Here is a 19,447-nt window from a genome sequence, read left to right on the forward strand (position 1 = left end):
ATTGAAAACCCTACAGAGCACAGTTTTGCTTTGACACATGGGATCCACGAGTTGGAGTTGGACTAGGCTTGTGGCAATGGACTTGACATTCAAAGACTTGTTTTTTGAAGTTCATGGATTCTGAAGGAAAAATAAATGAGCACTTGGTGACTAACAGAATCACCACGGAAAGGAAAATAGAGTAAAAAAAAAAATAGAAGCAATAATGAGCCTAAGATTTTGAGCTCAGGAAAACAATGATACCATTGATGCAAATAAGAAAATGAGGGAAAAAATAAACTGATTTCATAGGGAAAGTGACCTTATTGGACATGAGAACTTTCAAGTAGCAAATGAACTCTCAGTTGGAATACTTTGATCTGGTTTAAAGGGTGAGCAGTGAGCAGGGAACTGATATGGTCTGATTTGAGTGAGGAGGATCCATTAGAAAAATGTGGGGCTGGGGGGTGAAGTAAGAGAATCATTCTGGAAGCTGCTGAAGCAGTTGGGTTAAGAGGTGATGAGGGCCTTAACCCAGTGGTTCTCAATCTGGGGCAGATTTGCCACCCAAGGGACATTGGTGACATTTTTGATTGTCGCACCTTTAGGGCAGGTGCTACTGGCATCTAATGGGTAGAGTCCAAGGATGTTGCTAATCATTCTACAATGCACTGAATGGCTCCCCACCACAAGGAATTATTCAGCCTATGATATTAATAGGGCCAAAGTTGAGAAACCCTGGCCTAAACTAAGGCAACAGTTATGTGCACTGAAGAGAAAAGGGTACAAATAGGTAGAATAAAAAACCCATTGCCATTGCGTCGATTCCAACCCATAGCAACCCTATAGAACAGAGTAGAACTACCCCACAGAGTTTCCACAGAGCACCTGGTGGATTCGACCTGCCAACCTTTTGGTTAGCAGCTGTAGCACTTAACCACTAGAGGTAGAGTAGAGTGACTTTTTAGATGCAAGAAACCACGGTCAGGCTCTTAAACAGGGACAATGGCCGGGCAGTGGTGGTCTTTTCTGAGAGAGGGAATATGTGAAGAACAGAGCAGATCTGTGGGGAGAAAATGGTGAGTTGAGTTTTACACACCGTACTGAGTTGGCAATGGCTATGGAATACCAGTTGAGCATACGAGACTCCTCCTCAGGAGAGAAATCTTGGAGAGTAACTACTTAGGACGTAGGGAAGTCAGGAGAGGCAGTAGTGTGAGACAAAGATGAGGTCTCATCCTCGGCTGGATTCAGCACCAACCCAGATGGATGCCTGGAAGTGTTTGGGAAGCAGCTGCCACTGGGCTTATTATTATGCTTGCAACAGAAATGTGCAAATTGTCTTTTTTGCAGGAGCGAATACAGGCCGATGAAGTGATCGCAATCCTGGATCAAGAGCAGCGAAGAAAACATGAGCTGAATATCAACCCCAAAGATGAGCTATAAAAATGAGAAAGAATGTTCTATCAACTATTTATTTAAATTGTTAATCTTATGAGAACATTTTTATTTTTGTACAGAGCCGTGGTATAAATTAACAGGTTAATATGAGTCACCAGATCTCCCTTCTGTTCCCAAGGGTGCTTGCTTTGCCTCGCTCAGTTTATCTTTCCTGGATTTTCATCAATTCATCTCTCAAAGCCCAGTCAACCACCCTCCTCCGCTCCCCCCCATGCACACACACAATTCATTTGTCGTGGATTTAAAAGCTGAAACAGAAAACATAAGTTTGTTCTTGGAGAAGCTACAGCTTTCATGTGTGCTCTAGTTCGAAAAGTACCGTGTGATTTGGTCTCAGACCTTTCTGCCTTTAAGCTACATCGTCTCACCGTGCTGACGGCCATGAAGTCTTACTCTCTGGAGCCAGCTCAGCCTGGAGTCTGAGGAGCCCTGGCAGAGTTGGGGTTTCAAACTGGTTCAAACCCGTTCAGTCATGGCCGATGAAGTGAAATCACAGTAGACGCAAACTTCTAGAACTTGGGTGATGTGGAACGATAACCGGAACAGGAAAAATTACAGGTAGAAGCCCTGGAACGGGAGACTCAGGAGAGGTGTAATGAGCCCTTTCAGGAGCCTGATGCAGGAGATTGGATTATTGCCAGGAATATGGAGCACAACACACATTCAGAGTGGTGCGGTCAACCGCCATCTCTGAGCAGGGCACACTGTTTCCGACTCTGCTGGTCAAGAGATGTGGTTGCCATACAACATGCACACTGCCCTTATTTTTTAAAAGGAAGGTTAAATTTCTGGCAGGGCGTCAATGTGTAATTTTTCCCATTCCAGTTCACCCACATTTTACAAATTCGACTCCGTTCCAGTTTCTTCTTGTTGACCATGACTGAACTGAAAAGAACTGGTTGAAGCCCTGAATGGAGCCTGCACTGCCTCAGCTGTCACTGGCCAAAGGGTCATCTAGGCCCTGAGAAGGAACCACTCTGATGAGTACTGGAGGAGACAGTCTTTTCAGGGCCTTGGTGGAGTTTTTGGCTCTGGCGTTTTCGCCAGAGAACAAACTTACACTGGAAGCTTCTATTTACCCTCCACAGTGCTCTGGAAAGGACTGCCCTATGAGCTGTGTCTTTAAAACGCCCATATAGGGGCTGGGAAGACTGGCTCTTCACTCTAGTGACTTTGGAGGAAAATCTTAAACCCCACCTGGATCAGGACACCATTGCCAGGTTGCCTGAGAGGGGAATCTCCTGGCGAAAAGGGACATTTTTTTTTGTACTTAAGTTAGAAAAGTTGATTTCTGTTTGATTCCAGTCTTCATCTGCATGTAGTTTGGCACCCCTCCTCTTTGCTGCTACCCAGCACTTGGACTTGTGCTTGGGTCCTATTCATTAAATAAAGGGAGCCTTATTTTAATATCTGGCATTTGTATGTATTCTCCCAAATATTTTGGAATATTTTCAGATAATGGTTTTCTAGTCCCACAGGAGATTTTGGGACAACTCAGGGGCAAGGTGGGGCCATCGCTAGTTTTGCTGGCAGGCACTCCAGGGCCTGAAGGAAGGTGGGAGCGCTGCTTTTGAAAAAAGAGAGATGGTTGGCAAACAGGGGTGTTATTCCAGAGAACGTCTGGTCCTTGGCCCCAATTCCAAGAGGACACTGCAACAATATTGTTCAGAGGGGCTAGGGCCAGCCAACACCAACTAACAGGAAAGCACTTGCCTTTGTGGTGATCAGTAACAGAGGTGACCCTTAAGAAAACTAGCATTCCAAACATTTTCTAAAATTCAGATTTACTTTCTTCTCTTCATGATCTTCGTTAATGTAAAAAATTTCATTCTCTGAGATTGAAAAGTTGATTATAGTGATTTTCATGTCATCTGTTTTCCACCCAACCTTGTGGTTGCATTTTCATCACAAAGAGTGGAAAGAATGTTAGATGTTAATCCCAGCCCTACCAGATATAACCTGCTGTGTGACCCAGAGGTAGTCTCTTTCCCTCTCTGGGCTTCAATTCTCCTTTCTGAAAATGACATAATTGGTTGCAATTGTTTCCAAATCCCTCCCTTTTGTTCTGAATACAAAACAAAACAAACCAAAGACAAAACTGATTTTAGAAACACTGATAAACAGAACCAAACTGGTTTCTGCTAACATTTTGCAAACGGTGACTACCTCCCTTATGTTTGTGTGCAATTTTAAAACCTGGAAACCCAATTTTTAGCCAAAAAGTTCCTGAGTGTTGAAAAAGTAGATGTCTATTTATTTGTTCTTCCACTGGGAAGGGTTTGCTGGCACCCACATTTGCTGATAGGAAGATCTGGGGAAGGATCTAATTTCTGTTTTTTGGCAACAAGGGATCAACAAAGAAAGCAGTTCTTGCTCTTTGCATTCCTACTTCCTGGGTGCAATGTCGCCTTGGGAGAGGCAGAGACTTGGGCACAGATTCTGGTGTTCAGCCCCACAGAAGGTGGGTGAAATCCCCGGGAGATGTGGTTGTGTTAGACACAGAGCTTGTGCCATTTAACTGACAGCACAGAGTCGTTATTCCTGTTTTGCAGGTCGACCATGTTGTTTTCCACCTGGAACATCATGTATACGCTAAAGCACTTGTTATTTTAATCTGCTCCACATCAAACCATCCATCATGTCATTCACGTGTTTTAGGAGTGCTATCGCATGACTTGCCAAAATCAAGCTCAGAAACGGCAGTGTGTGTGCTCTGCAGTTCCTTATGTAGAGGGGAGGAAAACCCATTAGAAGGTTTGTAGTTTTTAGAGCTGAAGGGGGTCATACCAAAAAAAACAAACCAAACCCACTGCCGTTGAGTCGATTCCAACTCATAGTGACCCTATAGGACAGAGTAGAACTGCCCCGTAGTTTCCAAGAAGCGCCTGGTGGATTAGAACCGCCCACCTTTTGGTTAGTAGCCCTAGCACTTAACCACCGCGCCACCAGGGTTTCCTAAAGGGGTCATAGAAGTCGTAATTCAATCTCATCTTTCCATACAAGAGGAAACTGAGGCAAGAGGTAGGAAAGATTATTCCAGGGTTACGAAATTCAAGCAGGCACAGCTAGGGCTAATGTCAGGGCTGCTATATTTGGCAGTGCAAGAATGTCCAGATATGGGGTACGTGGGGGCTGGGGTCCTGCACAAAGCTATGCCCACGCAGAGGAAAGAGTGCTTTTTTTTCTTTGGCCAAAAATTCTACTTACTCAGTAGTCTATGCACCTGCAGGGCTATGTCTGTCCAGAAAGGGCACCTTTCTCTTTTCTTTTTAATTTTTTTTTATTGTACTTTAGATGAAGGTTTACAGAACACTGTACTTTCACATTAAACAGTTAGTACACGTGTTGTTTTATGACATTTGTTAACAACCCCATGACATGGCAGCACTCTCCCTTCTCAACCTTGGGTTCCCTATTACCAGCTTTCCTGTCCCCTCCTGCCTTCTAGTCCTTGCCCCTGGCCTGGTATGCCCCTTCAGTCTCGTTTTGTTTTATGGGCCTGTCCAATCTTTGACTGAAGGGTGAGCCACAGGAGTGACTTCATTACTGAGCTGAAAGGGTGTCTGTGGGCCATCCTCTCAGGGTTTCTCCAATCTCTCTCAGGCCAGCAAGTGTGGTCTTTCTTTTTGAGTTAGAATTTTGTTCTATATTTTTCTCCAGCTCTGTACGGGATCCTCTATCGTGATCCCTGTCAGAGTAGTCAGTGGTGGTAGCCGGGCACCATCTAGTTGTACTGGACTCAGTCTGGTGGAGGATGTGGTAGATGTGGTCTGTTTGTCAAGGGCACCTTTTTCCAACTTACACAAAGATGCAGCCCAGGCTGAAGCCAATTTTTATGACTTCTAGTCTACTACTCTTCGTCTGTATCACTTGTAGAACCACCATTTTGTGCAAAGAGCCTACAGTTCACAAAGCTTTTCTTTTTGCTTATACTGTTACATTGAATGTTTATAACCCCCTTTTGAGATAGGTATTATTCCCATTGTACAAATGAGAAAATAGAGGCTCAGTGTGGCTGCGTGATTTGCCCAAGATCAAACAATTAGTAAGAAGCCAGATCATTGACATAACATTACCTAACTGCTCAGTACTTTGAAATCTTGGCGTTCATTTTAGGGTAGAACATATGTCAGGACCATGGACGAGACAGAAAACTCTGATACGTATGTAGTTATTTCCAAATATGCCTGTGTACTATATCCCTGTCTTCAAAAGGATTCCCTTATGGATATTCTTTTCTTTTCTTTTCTTTTGATGACATGTAAAGCCAGGCTTGTTTTTTGGTACTCATCTTACTTAAAAGAGAGAACTGAGACTGTTCAGGTCTTTTAAGGATATAAAATGTATTCATAATCTTTCATATGTGGAGAGCATATCCCAGTTCTCTGTGTCCATCCACATCTGTACACATCAGCTCTTTAGGCCCCATATTCACATTCATATGAGGAAACCAAGGCCAGAGCATACTGTTAGTGCCCTCTCTCCTTGGCTCCAGATTATGTATCTTTCCCTTCTTGTTACAACTCTGCACTGAGCTGCCAAATCTATTCTTTGGTTTCCTCATCTGTAAAAAGGAACTGAGGAGAGGGGGTGTGATATAGGGACATGGCACTGAAGGATCCCATAGCTCTAAACCAAACCAAAACCTGTTGCCATCAAGTCGATTCCGACTCATAGCGACCCTGTAGGGCAGAGTAGAACTGCCCCATAGAGTTTCCAAGGAGCGCCTGGTGGATTCGAAGTGCTGACCTTTTGGTTAGCAGCCGTAGCACTTTACCACTACGCCACCCATAGCTCTAAGACTCCGTAATTCCCAAGCAATCTACATCATTGGTTCCTTTTCCTCATGACCTTACCACTTCCTGAATGTCCGTGATGTCTAGGACTGGATATGAGAGAAGTAAAGCCAGGGAAGTAGTCTTCTCAGATACAATGAGTTTAGGACTTCTCAGAGACTCATTCCCTTCAGAGCCGAGAGGACTCATCTCCTCACTGCCAACAGGAGAAGGTGAGTGGGTAGTAAAAGCAACAGAAGTTTCTCTCCTGTTACAGTTTGAAGAGCGTGTTCACACACTAGGAGCCCCAGGAGACATTTGGGCAAGGGTTATGATGACCATTTTGATGAGGAGATGGAGAGCAGTGAGGTGACATAACTGCTTGTATTCACCGAGCTTGGAGTGCCCGTGACTGAACTAGAAGCACAGTTTTCTGAACCACCCAAAATCAAACCCGTTGTCGTCGAGTTGACTCCGACTCATAGCGACACTACAGGACAGAGTAGAACTGCCCCACAGGGTTTCCAAGGAGCAGCTGGTGGATTCCAACTGCTGACCTTTTGGTTAGGAGGCCTAGCTCTTAACCACTGCACCACCAGGGTTTCCTCTGAACCAGAGGAGGACGGAAAGCAAACAAATGCCAGAGCTATTGTTCTCATCACCATGCCTGCAAGCATATTAAATACAAAATAATAATGAAGGTAAAGAAAAATGCTTGATTTTTATGAAATCAAAGAAATTATTTTCTCCTCTTTTATTTTGCTGCTAAGTAATATGTGAAGACATACTTTTCTCCTCTGAGATATAGAGAATATGCATTGAATAATTTAATTTGACTTAGCCCTTTTTTGAGCACATGCTGTGTTCTAGGCACTATTTTTATGGTAGTCACAGAAGAGAGGAGGATTCTAATCCAGCGTCATTTTTCTTACTCGCAAAGGCAAAAATAATCTTGACTTTAAATCTTTTCTTTAGAAAAGGGTGACACAGGCCACTGTGATCTCCCTGGTTGCGTGGGGTGCTTTTCTTAAAGTAGACCAGAGGCCTGACTGTCAATGTTTGACAATAAACTCTTAGTTTTAATACAGCCTTCGTCATTAATGTGTATGTAACATTTCTTGGCACTTACTCAGCTGAGGAGAAGCCGTGGAATGATTTAATAATATATACCAACGAATTTTAATTGAAGTACAAATGCCAGATTATTTCACATAAGAGAGCCACAGGGAACAATTCCCTCCTCACTGACGTCAAGAGAGGAGGTAATGGAGGCCACCTCACCAGCTCTTTATGCCAAAGCATGAAACATTCTGAGGTGACTGACAGTGGTATGGCTGAGAGGTGGGAAAACGTTGAACTCTTCAGGGAAACAGGAGCCATCTGGCAAGAACTGCAAACCACAAGTTAGATTGGGCCCATGGTTATGATCCTTCTCCACCTCCTGCCAAGAAGCAAGCCTGTGGTGTGAAGTGACCTCTTTACACAGTCCCACAGCCCACCCACAAATCCTCTACCACCAGATAATTCCATGTTTCCAACATGAGACATAAGGGCTCATTTTGTTTGGGGCTTGGCTTTCTTTAGACACATCGAAACAAGTGACATCCACCACTCTTTGAGCTCATGCTAGGATAGAGCGCCCTCCTCACCCCCTCCTCCAGGTAAATCACAAACTTCTTTGCTCCTGCTGCTGACCTCTGAGGTCAGACGATGTGGAGTCTGGAACAATATGCGCATTGATCTGTGCTTGCTCTACAATGGATGGCATCAGCCGTGTGAAAAGTTGGTTTAGTGAGTCACCTCTGCCTTCAAAAATCTTGTTAAGGGCTCACAATAAAAATAATCAAACAAGATGTCCCGGCCCTCTCTTTTTTTCTGACACATTGCTGGGAAGGAAAGCTTGAATAATGCATTTATCTAATGCACAAAACACCTTTTCTGGCCACTCTGTATGATATACCTGGGGGGAAGTGGAAACAAAAGATGAACAAAACATGCCCTGCCCTTCTTTCCTTTAGCAGACCAACCACAGAGGAGATTGAGGGTAGAGTCTGACAGCCTTCCTACCTTAGCTGTACCTCTCCTGTCTCATCTACTGCTCGCAAAAGGCCTATGAACTTTGAATGGAGGAGACCAAGCCTTCTTCATCAGTCTCTATTTCAACTAGGTGTGACCTATCTACCTGGGAGCTCTTTCCCTGGCCCTCCCTGTGAGTTTTGGGTGCCTTCCCTCAGGAAGACAATGCCATGGCATTGGCCTTGGAAATCCTATCTAGACTCTAAGTAGACCTTCATCCCTCCTCCCAAGTTTATAGTTTTACCTCCAAGTTATTATCTGGTGAGAGAGGTGGTGAAAATGGGGACTGGGCACTACCTGCTATGCCTCATCTTTTTCCACTTATAAATAATAAATCCCGTTGTTTCAAGGGGTGTAATCATGGTTGGCATTTATAAAGCTTTTTTATGGCCTCGAAGCACTTGGCAATCATACGCAAGTGCACAGTTTTCTTGAGAGAGACACAGTGCAATTTCATTGTAAATGGGAAAAATGAAAGGCCACAAGGAACGTGGCTTAGTAAAGGTCTGGTCACTCATGAAGTCATTCCTCAGATAGCTTTGGAGTGAGTACTCAGTAGTGGGCTTAGCGAGGTGTTTGAATTCAATAAATTTCATCCTTCTGTTTGAGGAACTCAAAGTGGAAAAAAACAGATGTAAACAAATGATATATACAGAAGGAGGTAAGTGCTACGGTATAAGGATTATGATAGAGGTGGGCCCAAAAGGCCATGTGAGTTCAGAGAGGGAGTGGTTGGGTAAACCCCCCCAAAAAAACCAGTGCTGTCGATTCGATTCCGACTCATAGCGGTTGGGGTAGGGAAAGGTTTATTGAGAAGGAGACAGCGAAGTTGAGTCTTGAGCACTATTGTGCCACCAATAAGTAGAAATGAACCGCATGGCCTTGCATCTCACACGATATTCTCAACTGAAAAAATGTTGGCTCTAAACTAGATGATATCTTGAGTTTTAAAATATTTAGCCTTTAGAGAACTTGGGACAGTTCATTTTAAAGTTGGTATTTTGGGGTGGGGGCAAAATGGGCTTTTTACTACCTATTGCCCTGGGAAAACATTTTAATGAATGCTGCGAAAATTCAAATAAATGCCAATTACAGAGAAAGAAAGTTTTATTTTTATTCCCTTGTGAGGGAGGTATTATTTAAGTGGGTGGGGTGAAGCCCTCAAGGGCCATGTTTCTTACTGTAAAGCAAAAGAGCTACCAGTGTCAGGGAAAGTGGAAGTGCATCTCAAAGTTAAGACACAAGTCAAGGAGCTCCTGTTGTTGATAATTGCTGTCAAGTGGATTCCAACTCGTGGTGACTCCATGTGTGCAGAGTAGAACTGCTCCATAAGGTTTTCAAGGCTGTGACTTTTCAGAAACAGATTGCCAAGCCTATCTTCCAAGGCGTCTCTGGGTGGGCTTAAACCATCAAACTTTCAGCTAGTAGACAGTTTTCGCAACCCAAGGAGCCCTGATGGCCCAGTGGTTAAAGCAATCGACTGCTAATCAGAAGGTTGGTGGTTCAAAACCACTAGCAGTTCCATGGAAGAAAGATGTGGCAGTCTGCTTCTGTAGAGATTTATAGCCTTGGAAGCCCTATGACGTCACTATGAGTTGGAATCGATTTAATGGCAGTGGGTGGGTATAAGGCCTCCTACGGAGCTCTACCCAGCAGAATTTCCCTCTGCCTAAGAGTCCAAGCAACTGTTTACCCCACATGCCCTATAGCCAGTCTACAAACTCAAACCCTTACACTTTTATCTGAAAAATGGGAATGATGAGCATAGTCCACACCACAGGTGTGCTATCCAGAAAGCCTAATGCATTTAGTAAAATCAGTCAAGCATTTAGTAAAACCAGAAAGCTGTGCAAATGTTTTAAGAACTCTCTTCTATCCTTCCCATGTCAGAGAGCAGGATGTCAGAAACATTGGAAATCTTTGAAAACAAGCCATCTCCAACTGGAATTAATGGGGCTGCATTGTCTCCTTTAAAACCAAAAGGCCCAATAGCAGTGACACAATAAGCATCAAGTCACTTTTATTTTGTTTTTTCTCTGTATTTGGTTTTGGTTTCTTAGCCTTTGAAGGTATTAAGCAATGACATGCCACGATTTAGAATAACGTCTAGAGTCCTCAGGGCTAAGAAGCAGACTTCAAGGCTTCTGGTCACCAGAGTGACGTTCTGGTGCCTCATGATATTGCAGTGTTTAGCAACTCTTACTGAACAGACACCAGTATTTTTATTATATTCAAAGCTTACAGCTTCAGGATGTGTTTTTCTAGCAAGGTAATAGGAACTAGAATTATACTGCTTTGAAATTAATATTGGTAATTAAATAAAGAGAACTTAGGGATTTTTTTCCCCCTTAGTATCCAAGACAAAGGTGCTAAAACATTCTTTATGCACAAGTGGATCCTGACTAGCCTACATTTGCCCTTTATTCTACCTGTAGCTCCCGAATACCAAGTGAAGAACAGGCATAGAAGGCATTGTTGGCCTCCCTTAATGGGACAGAGTGAAGACTCTGGGGAGATTGTTCCACTCTGCCTTCACTGTTTACCGCTGTGGTTACTGAGCCTCTCACAACATCTCTGGAGACTGGATCATGAATAATTTGACTTAAATCAAAGTCACCGTAGATGTCAGTTCCCACAAGTAAAATAAGTGATTGCACTCTCTAAGGCCATTTTGCAGTTCTGCCCATGTGTTGTCCTTTGGGTAGCTAGGACACAGGAGGAATTAGTCTGAGCTTATCTGACCCCACATCTCATCTACTTGTCCTTACCCCAGTGGAAATCCAGAGGAGGCAACTGTTTTCAGTAAGATGGTTGCTACCACTACTCTAAGCCTGCCTGGTATGATTAAAGCTCTGTTGAGACACGCCGTGGTTTCCTCATGGGGAGCTCTTTGAGTCTTCTCTGAACTTCCAAGCCGCAGGGCTGAGTACAGGTACAGATTTCTCTTCCAAAAGTTTGGCTTCTGAGTAATGTTTTTTTGTCTCTAAGGGTAATAAAAGCACATCAGATGTTGCTCCCTGTACCATGAACTTCGCTTTGAAGCATCAGTGAACCACTTCAAAGGCTCGCCACTATGCCGAGATGCTGTTCCTGGGGACTCTGTTCTATCGAGGGGTGCCTATCAAGCTGGGACACACTGCACACCAAGGCACTTACCAAGTAACGACCTAGTTGTAAAGTACATCAAATGTGACAAATTGGCATCCTGAAAACTTAAACCCCTCCTGCCTTCAGAATCATCATAGAATATATCATCATGCTTTGAACTCTGTAAAAAAAACCCAAAAAAACATCATTTACATACAAAGGAACTTGCCAATTAAATAGAAGTCACTTGAATGGCCATCCGCGCTCAGCACAGAATTCTTTTGGTCATTGTTTACTTGAGGTGAACATTTAACTATCCAGAACCAGTTCAACTAGGAAAATTAAGCCCGAATTATGGATCCAAAGGAAGAATCATCATCAGGATAAACACTAAACCAAACCAGTTACTGTGCGGTCAATTCTGACTCATGGCAACCCCACGTGTGCAGAGTAGAATTGCTCCATAGTGTTTTCACGGCTGTGACCTTTCAGAAGCAGATCGCCAGGACTGTCTTCCAAGGTGCCATTGGGTGGGTTCGAACTGCCAACTTTTTGGTTAGTAGTTGAGTGCTTAAATGTTTGTACCACTCAGGAGCCCGTATAGTCACAATTGGTGTGGCTCAACAAATTAAGGCCCCTGAAAATAACAGACTCCAATTTGGAAGGTGCCTTACAGAGCACCTGGCTCTGCATCCCTTCTTTTAGAGTTGGGGAAACTGAGGCCCAGAGAGTGAAGTGATATACCCAGTTTTATCACGGTCGCTGAGATAATGGGCTCAAGCATATCATTGTGAGGATAGCACAGGAAGGGGCAGTGTTTTGCTCTGTTATACATAGGGTCGCTGTGAGTCAGAACTGATTCGACAACACCTAACAACAACAACAACAGCATCGCTAAGTTAGTGGTAGCATATGGACTCAAGCACAGGTCACCTGACTCCTAGCCCAGAAACTCATCATGGTAGTCATTGTAGAACAATAGGAAAGAGCCCAGGCTTTAGGCCCCCTAGACTTGGGACACTTTGCTGCCTTTTACCAGCCCTCTGTTAACGGACACATTTTTTATCATCATATTTTCAAAGTCTTCATCTATAAACAAAGAGCTAGTAATACATATCTTGGAAACCCTGGTGGCTTAGTGGTTAAGAGCTACAGCTGCTAACCAAAAGGTCAGCAGTTTGAATCTACCAGGCGCTCCTTAGAAACCCTATGGGGACTTTCTACTCTGTCCTCTAGGGTCACTGTGAGTCTGAATCGACTTGACGGCAACAGGTATAAAGGGTAGTAATATATCTCATGAGTTATCATGAAATTTAATTGAGAGAGTGTATGTGCCAAGCACATAGAAGGCAATTATTGCTTTTACTATACCGGAACACCTAAAAAGAAGGAAAATAGGAAGACGAAAATGCCTTTCCAGTTCTCTTGATGTTTTTTAAATAAGTTACTTAAATAGAGGATTTTTATACAATTACATTTAAAAAGAGCCTGGCCATAGATGACACGTTTGTTGCCAGAACAAGGACACCAGAGAAGTGCAACTTGTTATAAAACATGGAGAGGGTATTCTAACTCCAAACTAGTTACCAATCAGTAGTCTAGAAAGGAGGCACCTGGCTTTCCAATTGGCTTTCACCTTGTCTGGACCTTTTGACTTCCTATCGTCATCTCCATGGTGATGTTTCAGCTGCATTACCTGCTTCTCTGCCCCAAGCACTTTGAAAGCTCAAGCATTTTTATCTCTTCCTTTTAGTAAGCATTCTCTCCCTTGATTTTTCCACTCTGTGGGAAACAAATTCTTTGCTTAGCAGCAGAGGGCACTATTAGCATATTTTGCTTTGAGGGGTTTAAAAAAAAGAGATGCCTCTGTTCATTCATTTGTTTTTGCAAGTTTTTATTTAACATCTATTATGTGTTCAGCGGAAACCCTGGTGGCATAGTGGTTAAGTGCTACAGCTGCTAACCAAAGGATTGGCAGTTCGAATCTGCCAGGCGCTCCTTGGAAACTCTATGGGGCAGTTCTACTCTGTCCTACAGGGTCACTATGAGTCGGAATCGACTCAACGGCACTGGGTTTGCTTGGTTTTTTGGTTTTATGTGTTCAGCAGTTAAAGTTCAGTGACTAACCAAAAGGTCAGCAGTTTGAATCCACCAGGTGCTCCTTGGAAACTGTATTGGGGCAATTCTTCTCTGTCCTTTAGGGTCACTGAGTTGGAATCGACTCGATGGGAATGGGTTTGGCTTTTTTTTTTTTTGGTTTTATGTATTCAGTGGAGCCCTGGTGGTACAGAGCTCTGCTGCTAACTGAAAGGTTGGCAGTTCAAACCCACCAGCTGCTCCTCAGGAGAAAGATATGGAAGTCTACTTCTGTGAAGATTTACAGCCACGAAAACACTATGGGGAAGTTCTACTCTGTCCTTTAGGGTCATAATGAGTTAAAATAGACTTAACTGCTGTTTTTTTTTTTTTTTTTGAATGTGATCAACGTTGAGAGAGATACTAAAGAAACCTAGAATGTGGCGCTTACAGCCCAGGTGGGTACACTATGCACAATATAAGACAATATATGGAGTACTTGCCTAAATGGAGATGACATGTGGTTTGGAGATTCAGAGTTCAGAAAAAAACAAAAAAACATTCCTTCTAGTCGATTCCAACTCATAGTGACCCTACAGGACAGAGTAGAACTGCCCCCTAGAGTTTCCAAGGACCACCTGGTAGATTCGAACTGCTGACCTTTTGGCTAGCAGCCGTAGCACTTAACCACTACACCACCAGGGTTTCCTCAGAGTTCAGGGTAGGCTTAAGTAGCCCAAGAGGAATTCCTGAAGGAGTTGGTTTATAGCCGTGCCTTAAATGATGAGTAGAATACAGAGCGGCAAAGAGGAAAGAGGGAAAAGGTAAAATGGACAACCCAAGCAAAAGGAGAGTAATCCATGGCCAAGAAAATTCACACTATGACTGTGACAGCCACTACTCTGACAAATATCACCTCTACTGCTTCTAATAACCATCATCGCCCACGTGGGTGGTTGTCTTCACAACCATGACCTCATTTGGCCCTTATTGCAGTCCTGTGACTTCAGTTCTCAGACTTTATTATTCCAATTTAACTAATGAGAAGATTGAGGCCCTTAGAGGGAAAGTCGCTTGCTTAAGGTCACACGAGTAGTGTGGTAGTGCTGAGATCAAAACTAGTTGTCCTTTCTGAGAATCATGACACAGACTGTCATGGACAAGAGGGTTTATAACGCACAGTAATAGAGTGAGTTTCAGCTGGTTGAATGGCTTCGGTCTACTGAGGGCTCGACCGTAAGCTAGGCTGAGGTATTGGGGGCTTAAGCCTGGAAAGCAGGGAGTATTCTGAGGTTTGGGGAAAGCAGATAAGGGTGATTACATGCTGTCATTGATACATTAGTAAAGTTAGTACATGAGAGGCCAGAAGAAAAACAGCAGGTGTCAGACAGGCCAGTGAAGAAAATGTTACAGTAATAAAGGCTGGTGATGGGAGCGGGGATGGGGGTACGGGAGCAGTCTGCTCTGATGGAGAGGATATTTCATCATTGTTATCATCTATAATTTCTTGCGTACAGTAATAATAAAAAGCAGACTGACTTTTACTTGATTTTATGTTGGTTTCACATTCTCTTCAGACAATGTTGTTGTTAGTTGCCATCAAGTTGGCCTTTAACTCATGGCGACCCCATGCACGAGGAAGCAAAATGCCGCACAATCTTGTGCCATTCCCACAGTCAGTTATGGATTGGACCGTTGTGATCCCTAGGTTTCTCACTGGATGATTTTCAGAAGGAGATCACAAGGACTTTCCTTCTAGTCCATCTTAGTCCGGAAGCGCTGCTGAAACTTGTTCAGCATCATAGCAACATGCAAGCTCCCACTGACGGGTGTGTGGTGGCTGTGTCTGAGGTCCATTGGCTGAGAATCGAACCTGGGTCTCCCACACGGAAGGTTAAAATTCTACCACTGAGCCAGTACTGCCCACTCTGTGGACAATACCCCCCCTCATTGCCTGTACCCAGGATGGTCCAATCCCACTGCCTGCCCAGCCTTCATTCACCCTCAGTAATCCTCTGTCCAAGGCAGGAAGTGAAGAAAGCTTGGACTAGGCTGGGAGCGATGAACTTGACAGTCAAGGACTTGCATTTCAAATTTCATGGATTCTAAAGGAAAAATAAATGAGCACTTGGTGACTAACAGAATCACCACGGAAAGGAAAATAAAGGAAAAAAATATATATAAACAATAATGAGCCTAAGATTTTGACCTTAGGAAAACAGTGATACCACTGATGCAAATAAGAAAATGAGGGAAAAAATAAACTGCTTTCATAGGGAAAGTGACCTTATTGGACCTGAGAACTTTCAAGTAGCAACTGAACTCTCAGTTGGAATATTTTGATCCAAACATATTTACTACTCAGTCTGTTAATTTTTTGCTTGCTTTTCACTTTTCTCTTTGTCTGAAACTTATAAATACTCTTTTTACAAGTAACGAAACTGAAGCAAGAGATAAAATTTCCAAGTTTAACCACTTCTTGCTTAAAATCCTTCCATTGGCATAAATATAAATTCCAGTATATTTATGGCTTAGAGGGCTCTGTACACTTGAATCTTTGTCTACCTTGTCAACCTGACATCTTGCCAAAGTCCTCCCCTTCACTCCCTACCCCGTAGCATTGTACTCCTTTGTCTCTTAGATATTTAAATTCTGAACTCTCTGCCTAGAAAACTCTTACATCCCACCACTGCTCCATCTTCTCACAGGTAAAGTGGCCAACCATCCCTGGGAGTAAGGCATTTCCTTGGATGCAACTTTTCTAGTGTTAAAGATAGTTCTGGATGAACCTGGAGAACTGGTCACCCTACATCATTTGTCAGCTTTAGGCTTGGATACTTCTTCCTCTAGGAAGCTTTCCTTGAGCCCCTGAAGTTCTAGACTGTTAGGTCTCCCTGCTGAGTAGTCTAGCCCTATTCTTCACTCCCCTTTCATGACTCTTCTCACATTCGTGATTACTAAGTTCATACCCATTTTCCCTCTTATCTAAGTAGCTGTCCTTGTGCCACCTCCACTCCTACCATCCTGGTCTGAGCCACCATCATCTCTTTGTTGAATTACTGCAGTAGCCTAAATTTTCTTGCTTGCACTCTTGTCCGTTTCAGTGTAGTCTCAACACAAAAGCCAAAGTAACTTTTTTAAAGCATATGACAGATAATATCACTCCTCAGCTCAAAATCTTCCAATGATTTTCCAGCGTACTTCCAAAGTCATTGGAAACCCCGGTGGTGCAGTGGTTAAGGGCTATGCCTGCTAACCTAAAGGTCAGCAATTTGAACCCGCCAGGTGCTCTTTGGAAACCCTGTGAGGAAGTTCTCTGTCCTATTGGGTCTCTATGAGTTGGAATCGACTTGATGGCAGTGAGTTTGGTTTAGTTTTTTTCACTGATCACTGCAAGGCCCCACAAGGTCTGGCCTCAGTTAACTCTCGGTTCTTATCTCCTCTTTACTCCCCCCTTTACTTAGCTCCAACTTCCCTGGTCCACTTACTCTTTCTTCGACACACCATGGATGCTGCTGACTCAGGGACTTTTCTTGTATTACTGCTTCTGCCTGAACCATTCTTCTCCCAGGTGTCCACATGGCTCATCTGTCATGTCCGTCAAGTCACAATCAAAGTTCATCCTCTCAGAGAGGCCTTCCCTGACCTCCCTATTTACAATAGGTCTCCTGCAGCTGGTACTCCCACTTCCCCTCTCTGCTTCATTTTCTCATAGCACATACCACCATCTAACATGCTACTTATGTCTTACTTAATTTATTTTGTTTATTGAATATTCCCTCCACCCAGAATATAGTTCGTAGGAGTAGAATTTTTTTGCTTTTAGTCACTTCTATATTTCCAGAGTCTAAAATAGTGCCTGACAGAGAGTAGAAACTCAAAAATATTTAGAGTGAGGAAATGAATATGTATACACGTGATTAAATGAAGGAGTGAACAAACGCAGTGGAAAAGGCAACTGACTGAGAGTCACAAGTTTTAGCTCAGCCAGGCAGAATTTGGGTGACTTTGAGAAAATTACCTCCTCATCCTAGTTTTGTATTTTCTAAACCTATAAAATGAAGAAAACCCACTGCTGTAGATTCCAACTCATAGCGACCCTGTAGGACAGAGCAGAACTGCCCCACAGAATTTCCAAGGAGCACCCGGTGGATTCAAACTGCGGACCTTTTGGTTAGCAGCTGTAAGTCTTAACCACTATGCCACCAGGGTTTTCTATAAAATGAAGGGGTTGGGATAAATACTTCTTAGTGATTCTACTAGTACTGGTATTGTCAAAGACCATGTGTCAATGCTAGGTAAGAAAAGAATCCAAACTTTTAAGTAGGATTCAAAAGCAAGAAAACAATAGCAAGAGAAAGAGCAACCTTGTGCAAGTTCCAATTGAGAAAAAAACAAAAAACAAAAAAAAAACAATGTACTAGGAACCTGAGAATCCCAAATCTGAGGAAATGCAAAGAAGGCAGGTGACTGCGCCAAGCTGACACAGATAATTTGTTGTAGGGCTAGGATGAAACCTCATCCCAGCTGCAAATTACTCTAGCTGCCTGGAAAATGAGACCGAGGAAGGGCCAATCACTATCTGATTACAAAGCCCTGTACAGATACAATTTGTGATTAGAACACTGCCTGGAAATTTTTCTTCACACCCATCCAATGGCTCCCAGTGTGGGTGTATTCTCAAATTAGTCATATGAGAACACAGAGTTTAACAGAAGAGAGACAGAAGTTCTAGAATGTTCCATTTGAAAAACTATCATCCCTTCAACAAAAGCAAATAGCGCACTATGCATACAACTTTGTCTCCTGCCGTGCTTGCTGTCTCAGGTGGGAGCAACGAGTCAACCCTCATTTAAAAGTGGGTATGTGGGGAGAGGGTACAAGGGCTGGATTAGTAAATTTAAAAGAGACAATTCAAGTGCTACAGCTGCCACACCCGGAGTGCAAGGGACCAGACTGGTTATTCAACTTCTTCTGTATAGCTACTGTGTGGATAAAAACTCAAGCTCAGTAAGGTCAGCGAGTTACTCCGCGGTAACCAAATCCCTGCTGTTGTGATGATTATCGGGGTGATCTCCCTCTGCCGTTGTGGTTGAATGGGATTTTGCTGTTGTTGCCTTGTTTGGTAGTACGGCTATGGCAAATATTGCAAGTGCAATTGTTGCTGTTGAAATGTCCTCTTGGCAGCTCTTGGTGTGGGTATGTGGGTGTGTGTGTGTGTGTGTTGGCCATCCTACCCAGTCTTTACAGAGCAGCTCTGGGAACTTGGTTTCCACCACAAGGAAGTAACCATGGATTGGATTTAGATTCAACTAGTATATATCAAATTCCAAGTTCATGCCAGAGGTTGTATTGGTTGTTTTGTGCTGCTTCAAAACCTTCTGAACTAGTACCATTGGTTTGATAGTACAGATAAGGAAACTGAGGCTCAGAGAGGCTACCTACTCAAGGCCCTACTAAGAGCAAGCTGACAAGCCAGGATTTAAGCTGAATCTCTGACTACAAGTCCAATGCTGTTTCCATTTTACTGCTGCCTCATCATGAAACGGAAGAAGGAGCAATGATGTCCAGACTGGAGACCTGGGCTAAAGACACTGTTCTTTCTACAATGCCTTCTGCATGTTCTTGTAGCTTTACCTTTCTGGTCCTTGGTTTCTTCATCTGCTTAAAAAAAAAAAGTTGCCGTTGAGTCGATTCCAACTCATAGCAACCCTGTAGGACAGAGTAGGACTGCCCCATAGAGTTTCCAAGGGGCACCTGGTGGATTCAAACTGCCAATATTTACCACTGTGTGAGACAGGGATAATCAGGGCTGCTTGAGTTGAACCAGAGGTTAGGAATTTGGAGCTACGTCCACTTGCCCCTCCTCGTCTTGCTCTGTGGTATCCCTTGAGCTCTGTGTAGTAATACATTCCAAAAGCTCTTCTGGGTAAGCTCGAAGTCACTGCCAGCTCTAAAGCACTCCAGGTCTATGATTCTCACTATAGATCTAT

At 43.4% G+C, this 19,447-nt stretch overlaps 1 protein-coding gene across 1 annotated transcript in view; it reads left to right on the forward strand.

The window, feature by feature from the left end:
* The window catches only part of P3H2 (prolyl 3-hydroxylase 2), a 182,124-nt gene extending 167,283 nt beyond the window's left edge, over nt 1–14,841 (forward strand). Inside the window, exon 15 of the mRNA XM_049880393.1 lies at nt 1,333–14,841. Within this exon, the coding sequence (XP_049736350.1) occupies nt 1,333–1,425 (93 nt within the window). The 3' untranslated portion in view covers nt 1,426–14,841. The remainder of the gene's footprint in view (nt 1–1,332) is intronic.
* The last annotated feature ends 4,606 nt before the right edge of the window (nt 14,842–19,447 follow it).

The sequence above is a fragment of the Elephas maximus genome, chromosome 1 (assembly GCF_024166365.1).
Source record: "Elephas maximus indicus isolate mEleMax1 chromosome 1, mEleMax1 primary haplotype, whole genome shotgun sequence".
Lineage (NCBI taxonomy): Eukaryota > Metazoa > Chordata > Mammalia > Proboscidea > Elephantidae > Elephas > Elephas maximus.